The sequence below is a fragment of the Netta rufina genome (assembly GCF_964035555.1).
Source record: "Netta rufina genome assembly, chromosome: 10".
Taxonomy (NCBI): domain Eukaryota; kingdom Metazoa; phylum Chordata; class Aves; order Anseriformes; family Anatidae; genus Netta; species Netta rufina.
The window spans coordinates 1,288,322-1,304,629 of record NC_140133.1 but is presented as its reverse complement, the minus strand read 5'-3'; the positions used below and the strand labels follow the sequence as shown (position 1 = coordinate 1,304,629).

General features: G+C 35.6%; 1 protein-coding gene across 1 annotated transcript; it reads right to left on the bottom strand.

The window, feature by feature from the left end:
* Positions 1 to 1,467: 1,467 nt before the first annotated feature.
* On the bottom strand, positions 1,468 to 15,884 carry IL17RD (interleukin 17 receptor D; the record flags this gene model as incomplete). The annotated part of the gene is made up of 11 exons (XM_084292517.1): positions 15,778 to 15,884; positions 12,363 to 12,481; positions 11,789 to 11,909; positions 10,777 to 10,821; positions 10,536 to 10,687; positions 9,601 to 9,666; positions 9,022 to 9,076; positions 7,970 to 8,080; positions 6,112 to 6,296; positions 3,934 to 4,873; positions 1,468 to 1,583 (listed from the first exon to the last, which is right to left on the bottom strand). Exons 2-11 carry the CDS (start codon positions 12,408 to 12,410, stop codon positions 1,468 to 1,470), a joined length of 1,839 nt encoding a protein of 612 aa, XP_084148643.1. The 5' UTR covers positions 12,411 to 12,481; positions 15,778 to 15,884.
* Between the last annotated feature and the right edge of the window lie 424 nt (positions 15,885 to 16,308).

Here is a 16,308-nt window from a genome sequence, read left to right as displayed (position 1 = left end):
TCAAAGTGGAGAAAATACTTGAGGTGTTTGAGTTCTCCCTTGATGTATTCCTAAAATAACCTCCTGTTAGTAGAACATGAAGACAAATGAAACAAGACAGACTCTTGACTTTCATGAGCAAAATTAGCACAGGCACACTGAGGAGGTGTCCTTTACTATTTGCTGTTACCATGCTGGTGCCTAGAAGCCTTGCAGTTAGTTACAAAGATGTGTTTTACTAGTGAGAAGATGAAAAGTTTCTCTTAGGAAATAGCAAGGATACTTTGGTAACGGTATACCTACACGGTCGCTGTAGAAGAAAGAACTTGCACGCTGTCTTTAGATAAACAGGACCAGTTCTATTTTTTGCCTTCTGTTAAAATATAGTATAATATTACTAGTATTATATTTTGTTATAATACTATCTTAATTACTAAATAATGATAAGTACTGTAAACTTCAAAATAAATCACAGGCTTCTGTTTAGTGGTTGGCTCAACACAAAGCCAATTATTCATGTCTGCTAACTGCTTGTCTTTAACTTTTTTACCCCTGGTGATTTTGTAGCAGCATGTCCTTGAAGGATAATATGACATTCCCCATATAGCATACTTATCACATGGTTGGACAGAGACAAAATGAGGTCTTAAATACAAAATCTGATCTTTCTTCCTTCATCTCTTTAAAGTATTCTTTATATTAGCCCTTCCAGGAAGAAAACAGGAAAGTTTCCATGGTATCACTCAGCATATGCAGAATTTATATTTGTATCTGTTACAAAAACGATACTTCAGACTCAAAATGGTACTATTTGTGCATCACCATATCTAGATCATGGAGAAAACAGAGGAGAATCATATAGAACAGAGACATGTTCATCTGAAAATAAGTACTGAGACATGTTAACATCTGGGAAAGAGAGGAGACTATGAGGATAGGAATTCAAATATTTTTAAGAGAAAAGGATTTCTCCCGATGAAGAATTTCTTGATCTCACCTTTGTTTTTAATCTTCCTTCCAAAAAAATCCTGCTCTCATTCACTACAACACTCCTGCCATAAAATGTCAGCACTTAAAGATAGAGGGAGATGCTGGACCGCAAGATTTACTAAGACTTAATGTTCTAAACCGTTTTATGTCCAGCTGTAAGATTATGTTTAGTAAAAAAAAAAAAAAAAAAAAAAAAAAAAAAAAAAAAAGTCACTTGATAATGACATCTGTAAACAGTGTAATATCACTAAATGTAAATTAGTAATAGGAATAATTCTGAAGTGTTTTTTTTCCTGCTGTATTTTTCAAATCATGAAAACCTTAATATTAAGCCCAACAGATTCAAGTTTACTGGCCGTAAAAATCCCTTACAAATCGTTGGTCATCTTCAGGGAGCATTTGTTCCTTCAAGTAGATTTAGTGCTGAAACAGTGTGGCAGTTAAAGCAGAAACAGAGGCTGTTGATAAAGTGGCAATGCATAGCAATGTTGTGATGTATTACAAAGGGGCAATTGCCTGCAGTGCATCAGTATGGATATGGCAATGAAGTTCTGCTTTACATATTCCAGGCACTAAGAACTTTGCAGAAGTAATTACAGGAGGTTCTTCTTCCCCTATGAAAGATCAAAATAAAAAATAAAAAATTTAAAAATTTAAAAAATAAATTAAAAAGAAAAAAAAAAAAGAAAAAAAAAGGGAAAAAGAGTGAGGTTTATTACTTCAAACACTGACTTTGCATTCATTCAATATTTTAGAAACAATGCAAAGAACTTATGAACCCTGCTGGATCATAATGCCTCAATTATGAGGCTGAACTATTGTGCTCAGTAACTCCTTATCTAAAGAGTTAATACAAACTTTCTCCCCAGGCAGGGCTTCCTGGAGAAGACCATATTAGTGAATGGACCTATTAAAGGTCTGGCTGCTGGGTCTTCCACAACATTATTTTGGTTTAAGTGTCAGTGGATCATACCTAATGCGATGATCTCTTTGAGAATTTCCTCTTTGCAGTTCTGTGCTTGTCTGAAGCCTATTGTCTGTACATAATTTCTAACACTTTCAGTGCAGTTCATGTGATCTATTGTTTTAATTCGAAAGAGTAAATAAAACTGTCTTTCAAAGAAGAAAAGGGGGTGGGGGGAAGTACCCTGAGATACATATACTTGCTGTTGAATGACAGAGCTGTTCACTTCATTTGTGACCAAGTTACAGATAAAAATCCATAGCCAGAACACAAACGGCACTGTGAATTCAAAGTAATAATTTGGACATGTCCGACTACTAGAACATGAATACAAGCTACACAGTAGTATTTACTTCTCTCATTACTAGGCATGTAAATATTACATCTATAAACATTTTGTATGTATTGGACAGTAACAAGATGTAATGGGTTGTAACCTACTTTGGGCAGAAGATATTCAGTTCTAGATGTTATCTTCTTTGCACCCAATTAGGACCATGGTTTGGGCAAGGGGAATTTTGAGCATGAGTCACAGTAGTGTTTTTGGACAGGGATAAAGAATGAGAAAATGTCAAAAGTTATTTTGGTTTCTTTGCATGTTACAACATCAGCATTAAGATGCACCTTCACCAGGCAGTGCTATAATGCTTAGCCTCTATAGATGAAACATGTTAACAACTATGTATGTGACTTGAGATTCAATTACTGGAAAGACTGCTTCTTTCTTCCAGAGACCACTTGGCAGCTGAGATACTCAGCTGACAGCTCTGTGATTGAGCCATGAGGGGGAATACTGGTAACGCATTCTTACAGAGAGGCATAAATCTAAAACTAGCATCCTACTTTTGTCCAGCACATACTAGAACCTTTATAGATAATCTGTAAGCTTTTCCACAAATATGTGAAAAGGCTGAGTTAGAAGACAGCAGGAAATTAAAGCATATAATACAAATTTTGAAGCAATAACAGGCTATTTACGGGTTATACAACGAATTCAATAAATCTGTATTTTTTCCATGGAAAGTTTTCAGGTTCTAGTTATTTTGTTCTACAGACTATTAAGACTATACATACAAATGCAGTATCAATCAGTATCTATATGTTCCCTCATTAACATAATTCTGGCATCAAAGATAGCTTATGAATTATCTGAATAATCAAAAGAATGCATTTAGTTAAAAGAAAAGTCTATCAAGTTACCTCATTGCCAAGACTCATTCAAGAAAGCAAAACAGCATATCAGCATCAAAATGCCGTTCACCTGTTGTAGCTGCTCCAGGAAAATCTCAAACATTTTTATCCTAATACATACAATTGCTGAAACATTCCATACTGATGTAGCTGTGATGTCAATTCAATGTATTCAAACTAGTAAGGTCAGATCAGCTTTTAATATGGTCCAAGGCAATATTTATGCCATCTAACTGTATGCATGTAAATCTCTGTATCTGTTTTGGAGAGTGTCTTCCAAGCATTTAAATTCCTCCACTGAAACCTTTTTGCTTGTCCATCTCAGCTCCATATCAGATGAGAAACCCAGTGTGATTCTGAAACTTGAGTTAACCACTCAGTATAGAGTGTATCCCTAAAGGTTCTAGCATGCGCTGGAGTAAAATAGTATGTCAGTTTTAGATTTATGGCCTTTCTGTAAGAATGTTTCACCATATTACTGTCCTGATTAAGCCACACAGCTGCCAGCTGAGCATGCCAACTGTCAAGGAGTCTCTCTGGAAGGAAGATGCAATCTCTCCAGTTATTAGGTGAATCAATGAAAAGTGGCTTATTAATATAACTTTAATGAAATCTTACTAAGCTAAGGATCAGCTCCCCACAGCAAGTAGAATGATTCTTTTCCTTTAATGTTATTAAAAACCTATCTTTTTTGACCACCTGTACATAATGCTTACCTTCCTGGGCAGCTCTCTATCTAGCTCCTTACACAGTATCTTAAGTATCTTGAGATGTTCAGACATATTTTTCAAAACACTGCTGTATCTTACCTAATCCTGATGATGAAGAAACACTTTCTGTAATAGAAGATGTTTCAGTTTGGTCTGTCAGTAGTCCTTCCATTAAGGGTAAAGATAGTTCAGATGAAGGAACAGATGAATCATAGATTCCAGAATCTCGAGGCATATTTTTCAGATTTGAAGTTTTAACAGCATGTAACAACGGCTGAAGAACAGAGCTGCCACCACCTTGAATGTCCTGAGTTTCTGTATCTTCTCCAAGGTTTAAGTGCTGAATTATACAATGAGAGTCTGAATTTCCAGCTGAAATAATATTTACATCTGTTTTCAGGTAAAAATCATCATCCATCACCTGTTTATTCACTAAGTCATTTAAAACCAAGCCTGAGTCAATTTTTTCCATGACAGGTTCTGAGTAATATAAAGGAGGTGGAAGGAAGGGAATAAATTGTTTCTCAAACCAATCCGGCTCCTGGTCAATGAACTGATGCATATTGCAAATGGCAACATAAAGGGACCTACCAGACTTGCTCCTGAAATAATTCCTTTTACTAACATTAACAGGAAACACCTCTGCATCCTGAACGCTAATGTCTCTGGAATGTAAATGTGAATAAAGCTGAGGGAGATTGTCCATGAGTTTATATTTTGTACTCAGATCCAGAATACCAGGGATGTCTCCTTCACAGGAGTAATCAAAATAGACTGCAATGAACTTGCAGAGGTCATTTGAATTTTGCTTTGCCTGACGAAGCTTCTCTGCAACAGTCAACACAGCAAACAGAAAGAGTTCTCCTTGTCCTGTGTCTTTGGTTACTCCTCTGTGTTTCCAGTTCTTTTTTTCAACAAAGTATTTCATTCCCTTGGAACACACGATGATGATAAACTGAGACTCATTTATTTTTTCTATAAGCCACTCTTTCTGACCTTCTTTACAAATTTTTAGATCTTCCCACAAATCTAGAGCCACCTGGAAGAGAAAAGAACATTCTGGTTGATTTTTATTATTAGGTTATTAGATACATTTACTAATAACATCTAAATGTTTTATAAATGCTCAGCAAATCAGCTTGTATTTATGCAACAATTGAAAATTAATCATGAGTTTAACTATGATTTGCCCTTGATGTATCAGGTATTAAAAGATATTTAAGTAATAATTAACACAGCATTGGTAGTGGACAAACTGGAATCAGTAGTATTAACCATGTCAGTAGTTATTCACCAAAATAAGCAAAGCCTTATGTTCAGCCTAAACTTTGCCTGTAGGCTGAATATTTCACTGGGCTAAGGAAGTCAGTGAACTGCTAGGGTAAAAAGGAAAACCTTCCAGATTGTTTTACAATGCTAGTTACTACATGAACCCATTTTGCTGGTTGTTACTTAAAGTCTGAAACATTTTAAGCCTGTGAATAAACTGTGAACATCCCCAGATATGTGGGGCATCCATTATTTTAATATGTTTGGCCACCAGAGGTCAGACTTGCTGTATAGCTGAAAAAAAGTTCCAATTCATACATTCAGATTCAGTGGCAGGATTAAAATTCAACAAAATAAACTAGTAATTATCTTGACTTTTCTTACAATTATAAAGTGAGTAACTGGATGCATATTGATCATATTTTAAAAACGTCTCAGATTCTGAGCCTAGTATTTCAAAGTGGGAATTTTGATGTCTGTCTTACAGCTTTAAATCAAAAATAAGAAAAAAAGATGCTCATTTTACAGCAACAATGGAACAGAAAGTAAAAAAAATCCACAAAAATCAATATAGAATATCAACAAATACATATATTTGCTGCATAAACAGGATTCTTAATGTATTCAAGTGTGCATGTTTGGTATTACCACTTCAGAGTTCTAATGTGAAAGATACTTTTAGAAACACTGAACTATATCTTTAATACTTGTGTGGGTGCCAATTATAAAGATGCATGACCTTCTACACAGAAAAAGCAGTTAACATAAAACTCACTAAGTATGGCTGAATAAAAGTCCTGGAATCAATGCAGTACACATTTTCCACAATTCTGTCTTCTATGCAGACTATAAGAAAAATTATATAGGCAATATGTAGAAAAATAATGAAAATTACATCTGTTGAAAGGAGGCATTGAAATAGCCCACTTCAAGTACATATCACTATGAGTTTTGTGGGTACTGTTTTAATTAAAGCAATTCTGTTTACAGAAGAAATATTGAGCTTACCTCGCAGCCACAAAAATCCTGAAGAAAATAAGCAAAGCACTGGATGACATTAATGTGTTTCTGGCAATCTTTACTGGAATAGCAGATGAACACTTTTGGCCGAGGACGAAGTCTTTCCACAGGGAGACCTGCAGCATATGCTGAAGACTCTGAACTCTCCTCATCTAGATGGGAATATATATTTTCTAAATTGGAAGAGAGGAAGAGCGTTCACACAATAAACGTGTGAGTTTGTTTGCTTTAAACTTTATTAGGCTCTTTACTAAAGCATGTAGTAAAGACTTTTCAAATGATAATTCATTTCCAGCCTGAAAAATTGCATACCCTCTATTTACCAACTTTGGACCTGCTACATATGTGGAACATACTTGGGAAGTGAAATGTAAAATTATTACTGTACAACTCAGAAAACTCAAGACAGCTTTAGTTTATAAATAGAATGACGTTGTTTCAACACACTGTTCAAACACCATAGACCTTAAAGATACATGTATACTATCATCAAGAGCTTTCTGCATAACAGTCTTATTTACTTTTTTAATAAAACAGAAATGTGACACAACAGGTAAGAACATTAAACTCCAAGAATACAGATCCTTTCAGAACATCATATAGTATCTCTCTGGTACGTATGTCATATATGGACATTAATCTGAATTAAGATGGTATTAACTTAAATCCAGATAGTTACTAGTGTGTTCTTTCTTGTATGGATGCTTTCACACCAGAACATGAGTGCTTCACACCAAGCTAATTCAATCTTGTTCTGCAGTTGGTTAAACTTTATTTTGGAATACTCATTTTTTACTCAAAATTAAACTTCGATCTATGGATTTAATTTACAACAATTTTATTTTTCATCAGGAATAACTAATCTGGAACACTTCTCTCTGTAGACAAATCCTCAGTGATTTGTCTTTTTGTTGGAACTGAGCTAGCTGCAAGCAAAGGAACAGCCACAGAAGACCAGAAGGTAAAAGGATTTAACCCAGACAGCATATAGCACTTGCAGTATACCTCATTTCCAACATTCAGATGGATAACACAGATACGTGAGGTTTGGAGAATGTAACCTCTTTTTCCATATTCATGAAACCGCATGATTCCCTAGATTCCACAGAAAATGCCAATTGTTTTTAACATCTCAATGTAACAATCACAGCTTGCCAGGTCCTGGACGCGGAAGAGATAGAAGTCGGTGAAAAGGGATGGAAACTACATTACAGAAGTTCCTGCAACATCTGCAGAAAGTCTGAAACTGCGAGTCTTCAGAAGAGTAAATTTAGGGAGAAGACTTAGGATGAAGCGTAAAGGCAACTTCCAGGAAACTGAGCAAATCTGCATTAATAGATACAAGTAGTATTTCAGAGGGTGCTGAGTTATATTTGTATCACATTTCCTTCTGGTTTAAAATAAATATTAACTAGACATTTCTGAATGAAATAAAGGAATGTTTAAAATAAGACAATTTACACATATGTTCATATTCTACACTGACACGCAGTATTTTCATGAATAAAAAGAAACCTTACATCAAAAATATTTCCAGCTACTCTTCTATTCTGTCTACAGTGAACTCCTGATTAGTATTTTTTTTTAAAAAAGTAAAAATTATTAACTTTTAAAAAGTTAACAGTACTTTTAATTACAAAAAAATCACCATCAAGCACTGGATTAAGAATTTGCTATAAGTTTCAACACACAAAAAGGCTGTGGGGCTGTGTGAAGGAAAGACAAAGAAGTTAAAAAGAAAGCAAGCTCTTCAGAAGAAGGTATTTCTGGAATAAACCTACTAGCTAGGACCTTTTTAGTTGCAAAAGTACATTTAAATGCAACTCTGTATTGAACAAACTCTTACCTTGCTGCTTCTTGCGGCACATCACCGTGAAAAGTGTTGCAAACGCTGAAATGACAACTAAAGGGACTGTAATGGCAATAGCTCTTATTGGTCCAGCCCACGGAGAATGTACTTTGAAAAATAAAGCAGAATTAGGCATGGGTTTATTATAACTATTTAATCAATCTTTACACTGAGAAAAAAATTGCTGCAGCACACACTATTATCAGATGATTCTCAAATATACAGAGAAATCAAACATCATGTTCTGCTCCGTTATAAATGTTTTTATGCTAATTGCCCTCATCACCACAGCATTAGAGCAACTAATGCAAGCAACAAGAAGTAACAAGTGCTGTATGCCAACTCAGACTGTGTGTTGTCACCTCCCACCCCACCCCCATGAGGGGAACTTTACCTGAGTTTAGTTTTTAATACTATACACACCAGTCATCTGGCCTGTCAAATTTTCATTCCAGAGTGCTGAACTAGCCACTTAGGGAAAAACTGAATTCCTGCAGAGATTACCTTTAGCAATGTGCATTAGCAATCAGCCTGCTTTGTCTGTTGCCTTCATGTATGTTTTTGGTCTGCAGTTATATTCTGAAATCCCTGTTTAATTTCTCAATGACTGGTCTAATACATACAGATGCCAAGCATTCACCTGACAGGTTTTTCACACTGCTAAATTTCATTTCATGGCTGAAGTGCACAGTCAGGTAGTGTTCTTAGGCTGCTCTCATAGTTCATTACATTATTTCCACACTACTGCATGCATCATTTGTTTGCGATTAAGATACAGACTATGACTTTTCATATCCACATGCACAACAAATGTGACTTTCCCACAAAGATTTCCAACTATATGTTGATCTAAACTGTACTAAATATATAGAGATACACAGAGTGCATGTGTATTCTCTTTTCATTAGGTCAAAAGAACACACAGTATGTTTGCCTCAGTAGTATTGACAGCAAACAGACATGTCAAATCAACATTTATTTTCAAAATAATTAAAACTGAATAAAAGTTAATAATATATATAGTGTATACTGCTTTAAAAAAAACATACCTGGTTTTAGTGCATAGTGCATTGTTTTCCTTGTTGTGTTAGTGTCATCAACCAGCTTTGAAAAGTAAAAGTTGAATTTTATTTTGTGGAAAATTCATTTTATTTATTTTCTGCAATATATAAACATCATTTCCCAACCAGATATGAAACTTACTATTCAAAAGTTAAAATTACAGAACATTTTAAAGTAGTAACTAGTAAAATCACTCATCTTTGATCATACATAGTTACTGTTGTGATATTAACTTTTAGACTTCCCATACTGTCATCACCAAAAGAAATACACAGCTCTCAAGTATAGTGGAAATTGACCAAACTACAGAATTCTAATTAAGAATCAAAGTCCAAGAATTATGCAGGACCACAATTTTACTTGAAGGCACAGATGGAAGTACTACGTGTTTAGAGAAGTAAAGCTATAGAAAGGTCAAGAACAATCTGCCTTTACTTGCCCAAGGTACCTCAGTAGGGATGCCTGAAATTTAATTTTACCAAACAGTTTGACTTGAAATACTTTAGTTTCATTTTTCCCCCCATTAATATATTAATTCAGCTGTAGTACGAGTTTCTAAATATTACCTCAATTATATAGTCCCCTGGAGTTACGTTCTGAAGAATACAACTTGTAGTATCTGTGTTTTGCTCCTACATTAAAGAAAGAAAATACTTTGCTAGCCATTCACATACTTTTAAAACCTAATACAAAATACAGTCGCATTGATTTAGGAACGTATGGTGCTCTCCTGAAGTAGGACATCCTAAACCACAAAAACTGAAATTCTCTATTCAAATATGCAAAGACTACAATCCTCTATCTGCAAAAATCAAGTATGATTGATTATCCAAAAAAAAAAAAAACAAACCAAACCAAAACAAACAAACAAACAAACAAAACACCTCAAAACCTTGGTCTAACACAAGCTATGTTATGCCCTGAAGCTCCCTAGCTTTCAGAGACTTAGGATCAAAGGTTGACCAACTTCGCTATTAAATGCTAACCAAAGTTCAGGGAAACAATATAGTAAATTGCAGCTCCCATAAGAGGACATAGTTTTTAGTTGTAAAGAGGACATAGTTTTTCGTTGTAAAAGAATCACAGCCTACTTCCACACATACTGAAATGAGAGCTACCTTGTGATACCACCTCAAATAGATAATCTTTTAAGTCGTAAAATTTAGTGTAGAGAGAATATTACATGATAAGAATATTTTTTTTTAAAAACTAATAAACTACAGTTCCAAGTACTAATCAGTTATAGGGTCTTTAAAAAAGAGAACAGCCTCTTCCCCTTTGCTTATAGTATCCAGCACCAATGGAGCACTCAAGCCTGGTTTTGACTGATGAGTTCTATCACAATGCAATTATTATTTACAGAAATAGTACCAAATAATTTAAAATTTAAAAAACAATAGTATTCTGTATTATAGTAAGTTTTTAAAGTTTCTGTAAAACCTTAGAACATCTATGTTAATGAGGTCTGTGCTTTTAAGAGTTGAAAAATGCAACGACGTACCTGTTTGCAGGTCTTCTGCTTAAATGGTCCTTCATGCTTAAGTTTGTAGTGAAGAAAGTAGTATCTAAACCCAAAGTTATGGGGAGCATGATCAAAAGACACTTGCATGTTAAAACCCTGCTGGGTAACACTTAGATTTCTTGGCTTCCAGTCTGTCAGAGGAGATATTCATGAATTGCCAACTGACTCTTGAATGACAGTGACTTTTTATAAGATAAAGAAAAAATTACATTTAACTTACAAGGTTTGCAGACAAGGTTTTCTGGCTGTAGCAACAACTCACATGCTACAAACACACACAAAAAAATATTAATGATACAGTATCCAAATGCTATTTAAAGAAAAAAAGAAAGGACAAAAGAAGGGAGTTACTTCAGCATTTTGAGGGCAGTATTCATTCATTTCCCAGTCTATAATATGCTTGGAGTAAATATACTTTGCAAACCCAGCTTCTATGTTATGATTGAAGTTCCTTCTCATCTTTATATGAGAAACACAGGTTCAGCAATTTGAAAATAGCAGTCCTTAGTGAGACAAAAGGGATAGCACCAGGCACATCTCAGGAGGAGAGGAAGAAGTAGAAACTGGCATTAATTACATTTACTTAATTTAAAATAGTATGCTGAGCACACAAATGCAACTTTGGTACACATCAAAAGACAGGTTTGAAAATATTTTAAGAAAGTTTTATACAGAAAAAAACACAAGATACATACAAACGTTACACTCAAAAGGGTGCTTAGAGTTAGACTGCCATCAGACTATTTAAGCACTGAGGAATTTATTTAAGTTCCTTCTCTTTAGCTCTAATGAGAATTGCCAATTCCTAAATAATTTTGAGAAGTTCTACTTGAGTTGTTACTGTCTAGTTTGATATGTACTCATCTACATTTATGCCTATATAGCCATTCTTGAAACTGATCTCAGAGCTTGTTCACAACGTCCAGTGAGGGGAAGGAAAGGAGTTAATACAAGTTTCTTCTTCTGGTTGTTGACTAACATGTATTATATGCCACAGATTTATGAAAGGCATGCAAGTTCTTGCCATATAACACCCAGTCCTTCCTTCAAAGACTACGTCAATACCTATCTTAACCCAGTCTCCCCTAACATCATCATCTGCTACATGAAAAGCTACTCTTTTACATCAGAAAAGCTTTTTCTGACAAGGAAAAAAAAAAAAAAAAAAAAAAGGAGGGGAGGGGAGTAAAGAAAGAGATGTTATGTAATGCTATATTGTACACAATACTTACTTCGAGTTCGGAAGAAAAATGGGTGATAATTACTTTCATTTTTAATGGAAGGAAAAGGAACAATCTTTACAAAGTAATCTGTTTCAAACTTCAGATTTAGGAAGGGATGAGATTCCATTCCCTACACAAAGACACAAGATTGAAACTATTATAATTGAAAGCATTTTCTCTCAAATAGGCCCACAGTTCTGCAAACATGAGCAGAAACTAATACATTAAGAACCCTGTATACATCCCTCTGCCACACACTATGATGAGGAAGCATAATACAGAATCAGTATATGGACTGTTTCAAACATGCACCTGCACTCCACAGTCACCCAAAAAGACTTTATGACAATTTCCAGCCTCAGGAAAAATTCTACAGAAGGGGACTACATCTGTCTCTAGATCGACAACTATTCATTAAAGAAAAATAATGTTAGGAAGCAATCTGCACCCTAGTAAACTAGTAAACAGCACATTAAACGTGTATCTATGTAAATATATACACATTTATACACAGCAAATAAATACTTTCAAGACTTCACACAATCAAGTAACAATGAAATATTTCTTGAAACAAAGCACTTACTGTTCGTTTAAAACTTGGGCTGAGCTGCTTTGGATCTTTTAAAACCATCTGCTGACATTGTCTTCCTTCAGATTTTAACTCCTCGAGGATGACTCGAAATCCTTTCAGGTATTCAATCCCTGCAAACAGCAGGGCATTTAAATAGACTAATATTTCAAAAGGTATTCTGTGATATTTTATATAGTATGAAGATAGTTCATTTGCCTTTAAAAATAAATCCTAACATTCATAAGAAATACGTTTGTGTTTTAATACTTGCCATTGTGTGTCAGTTCTTCCAACATTTTCTATCTTGCCTATTTAGAATTCAGCCTTTGGTGAAGGCTGTAATTACTGCATACTTGTGTAATGCCTAGAGCAGAGGGGCCCACATAGCAGACAGGGCTTCCAAATTACCACTACAATCTAAATAATCAGTACTTTCATCAGCAGTACTTTATAGTAGCATCACATTTCCATTATTTGCAATAAAATACATTTGCTAACAAATTATAATAATACTCCTTTAACCTAGAAGTTTATAAATGATAAGAACGTTATAAAGTGATAGTAGTTGTTACAACTTTTTTTTTTTAGTAGTTGTTACAACTGTTTAATATCTTCATCGATGATCTGGACGAGGGCATCGAGTGCACCCTCAGTAAGTTCGCAGATGACACCAAGTTAGGTGCGTGTGTCGATCTGCTTGAGGGTAGGAAAGCTCTGCAGGAGGATCTGGATAGGCTGCACCGATGGGCTGAGGTCAACTGCATGAAGTTCAACAAGGCCAAGTGCCGGGTCCTGCACCTGGGGCGCAATAACCCCAAGCAGAGCTACAGGCTGGGAGAGGAATGGTTGGAGAGCTGCCAGGCAGAGAAGGACTGGGAGTGATGGTGGATAGTCGGCTGAATATGAGCCAGCAGTGTGCTCAGGTAGCCAAGAAGGCCAATGGCATCCTGGCTTGTATCAGGAACAGCGTGACCAGCAGGGCTAGGGAGGTGATTGTCCCCCTGTACTCAGCTCTGGTGAGGCCGCACCTCGAGTACTGTGTTCAGTTTTGGGCCCCTCGCTACAAGAAGGACATCGAGGTGCTTGAGCGGGTGCAGAGAAGGGCGACGAAGCTGGTGAGGGGCCTGGAGAACAAGTCCTACGAGGAGCGGCTGAGGGAGCTGGGCTTGTTCAGCCTGGAGAAGAGGAGGCTCAGGGGTGACCTTATCGCTCTTTTTAGGTACCTCAAGGGAGGCTGTAGCGAGGTGGGGGTTGGCCTGTTCTCCCACGTGCCTGGTGACAGGACGAGGGGGAATGGGCTTAAGTTGAGCCAGGGGAGTTTTAGGTTAGATGTTAGGAAGAACTTCTTCACTGAAAGGGTTGTTAGACATTGGAACAGGCTGCCCAGGGAAGTGGTGGAGTCACCATCCCTGGAAGTCTTCAAAAGACGTTTAGATGTAGAGCTTAGGGATATGGTTTAGTGGAGGGCTGTTAGCGTTAGGTTGGAGGTTGGACTCGATGACCTTGAGGTCTCTTCCAACCTAGAAATTCTGTGATTCTGTGATTCTGTGAACTTCTTTATTTCTAGTATACTACAGGATAACAGGAATATTGACTTACATGGAATGGAATTTATTCCAGTGAGTGCATACATACAGTTATTTGTAAGTGATGCCAAAATTACACCTTTTTTTTCAAGCTACTCTAACATAATCAACCCTCAGCAGTGTCTTTGCATTTCTTCACAATGTTTTCATCACAGAGTTACTTCATTGCATGACTAGATAGAAGCATGGTGATGCGAGTGTCACAGGAGAACGTCATTGTTATGCTGTGATAGTTCTGTGGCTCAGGTATCAAAGTCACTGCACAGTTCTTCAAGTCTAACTAGCATTACTCCATCTAATTACATTTGTTCAACAGCATTACAAATGGCAGAATACAGATTTATCAAAAGGCACAGACACAGCTTTTGTAGAACTACAGGTGACAAGAATCAAAACATAAATTTGACTACATACTATGTTTGAACACTAAAAAAAAAGTATGATCTTCAAGCCCCCTCTGTTCCATTAGATTATTTTTTTTTTTATATATATATAATTATGTATACGAGAAAGACCATGCATTGCCCAACATGTTCTTAATATCCCATGGAACAAAAGCATTATTTGTGCTTACATGAAGACCATGAAAAAGAAAGTGTCCAGTCTCCATGTCACCCGAGACGTTTCAACAACAATTCTGTCCTCACACTTTCCAGAGGATTAACCTCTGATCCTTACAAGAAAGAACACCAAGCTTTGTTTGCCATAAAGGCTTGATTCATCCAGTCTGCAGCTGAAGATTACCAAATGGTTTCAACTGCACAGCTTTGCAGTGTAGTTTCCACATACTGTCTTAAACCCCAGTAATTAATCATTATTTTCTGTTATAAATTTAATATGTTATCAAATTCTGAAAGCATGAATTAATACCAGGAAGTCACAAAGAAAATCCAACAATTTTTTCTTAGCTAAAATGTTTGATTTATTAAATCTAGGTCTATTCTAAAAATGCATGTCAAGTTCAAGAATACACATATTCATTAGCAGCCATATCTCATCACTTAGGGTGCAATCTTACCACATAAATGCAAACTTCCAGCTCTTATTAAATCATAAGAAAAAAATAATTGAAAAGCTTTTTGAGGAATTACAAACCATGAAGTATCAATTTGATCTTATCTGCTGTATGAGCAAAAGAATAGGCAAACATTTTAATTTTGAAAAATGTACTGCGCTTAACTCTAATTGTAATGATGTACTTGATACTGAAAAGCACCTTTGCAGAAGAAATTCTTTAACGAAGTACTAAAACCATTCAAGAAGGAAACTCCAGGTTTTTCATTTGCTAAACAATGGTCACTGAAGAAAATGAGTTTATATTACGTTGTTCAGCACCTTAATTATGATGATGGTGAGATGCTGTACAGAGAGAGCACACACTACTGCAGTGGTCTCCAAACTTTTTTCGATCATACATACCTGCCAGTAAAAAAAAAACTTTGAGCACGAACTACCAATATTAACACATACATATAATTTATGCGTGCACTTATAATGTACAATATAAATTAAAAAGTATGATATCAAGACAAAAACTTTTTTAAAAATACTTATTTTATCAATGAAAAAACTCTTTTGTTCCCACTTAAAGATCTATCAGTTATAATAGTGTTTTCATTGGAACCTATATGATTGAACATGCTTCATTAATTTCAAAAATCTTGGTTTTAACATTTTGTGACACATCAACTCAAAAATCTGGTTCTACAATTCGGTTTATTTTGATACTTGGTTTTAATGGCTGTCACAGCTGGAAAAATAACCTCAAGAAGAGAGTCAAGATTCCAAATGGAGGAAGTGCATCATCAGCTGTGTTCACTCCATTTTCCTCTACTACTTACCAATGGCATTTGCTGTCCAAAGTATTGTCACTGCAACCTGTTCGTAACATGCATACTGACTGATTGTTACATTCTGCACATCTCCGATCACATGTTTTCCCACTGAATTCAGATAAGGAGTGCAGTCTAAAAACACAGAGGAAAAAATGCTTTAAGGAAAACATACTAGCTGATTATCTCGTGCCATACCAAAGAATTCTGAAAATTATTCAGTTTCGGCAAGACACATCTCTCCTTGTGAGTAAAGAATGAAATGAATTTCCTAACTTTTCTTGAAGACTAAGCAAAACAAAACCAAAAAAAAACCACTGTATAGTAAGTTCAGGCAAACCTTTTGTCTTAGGACAATTAAAAACTTTCCAAATCATTGACCACAACCACTCACCAGTTGCAAAAGCCTAATCTGCAGGACTCCAAAGACTACCAGTTTATAATACCAGCATAGCCTGTATCACAGAAAGTAAATACGTATGTGATTTAAACAAGAAAAGCAATACCAAATTTTATTACTTTTAAAGCCTTACAATATTT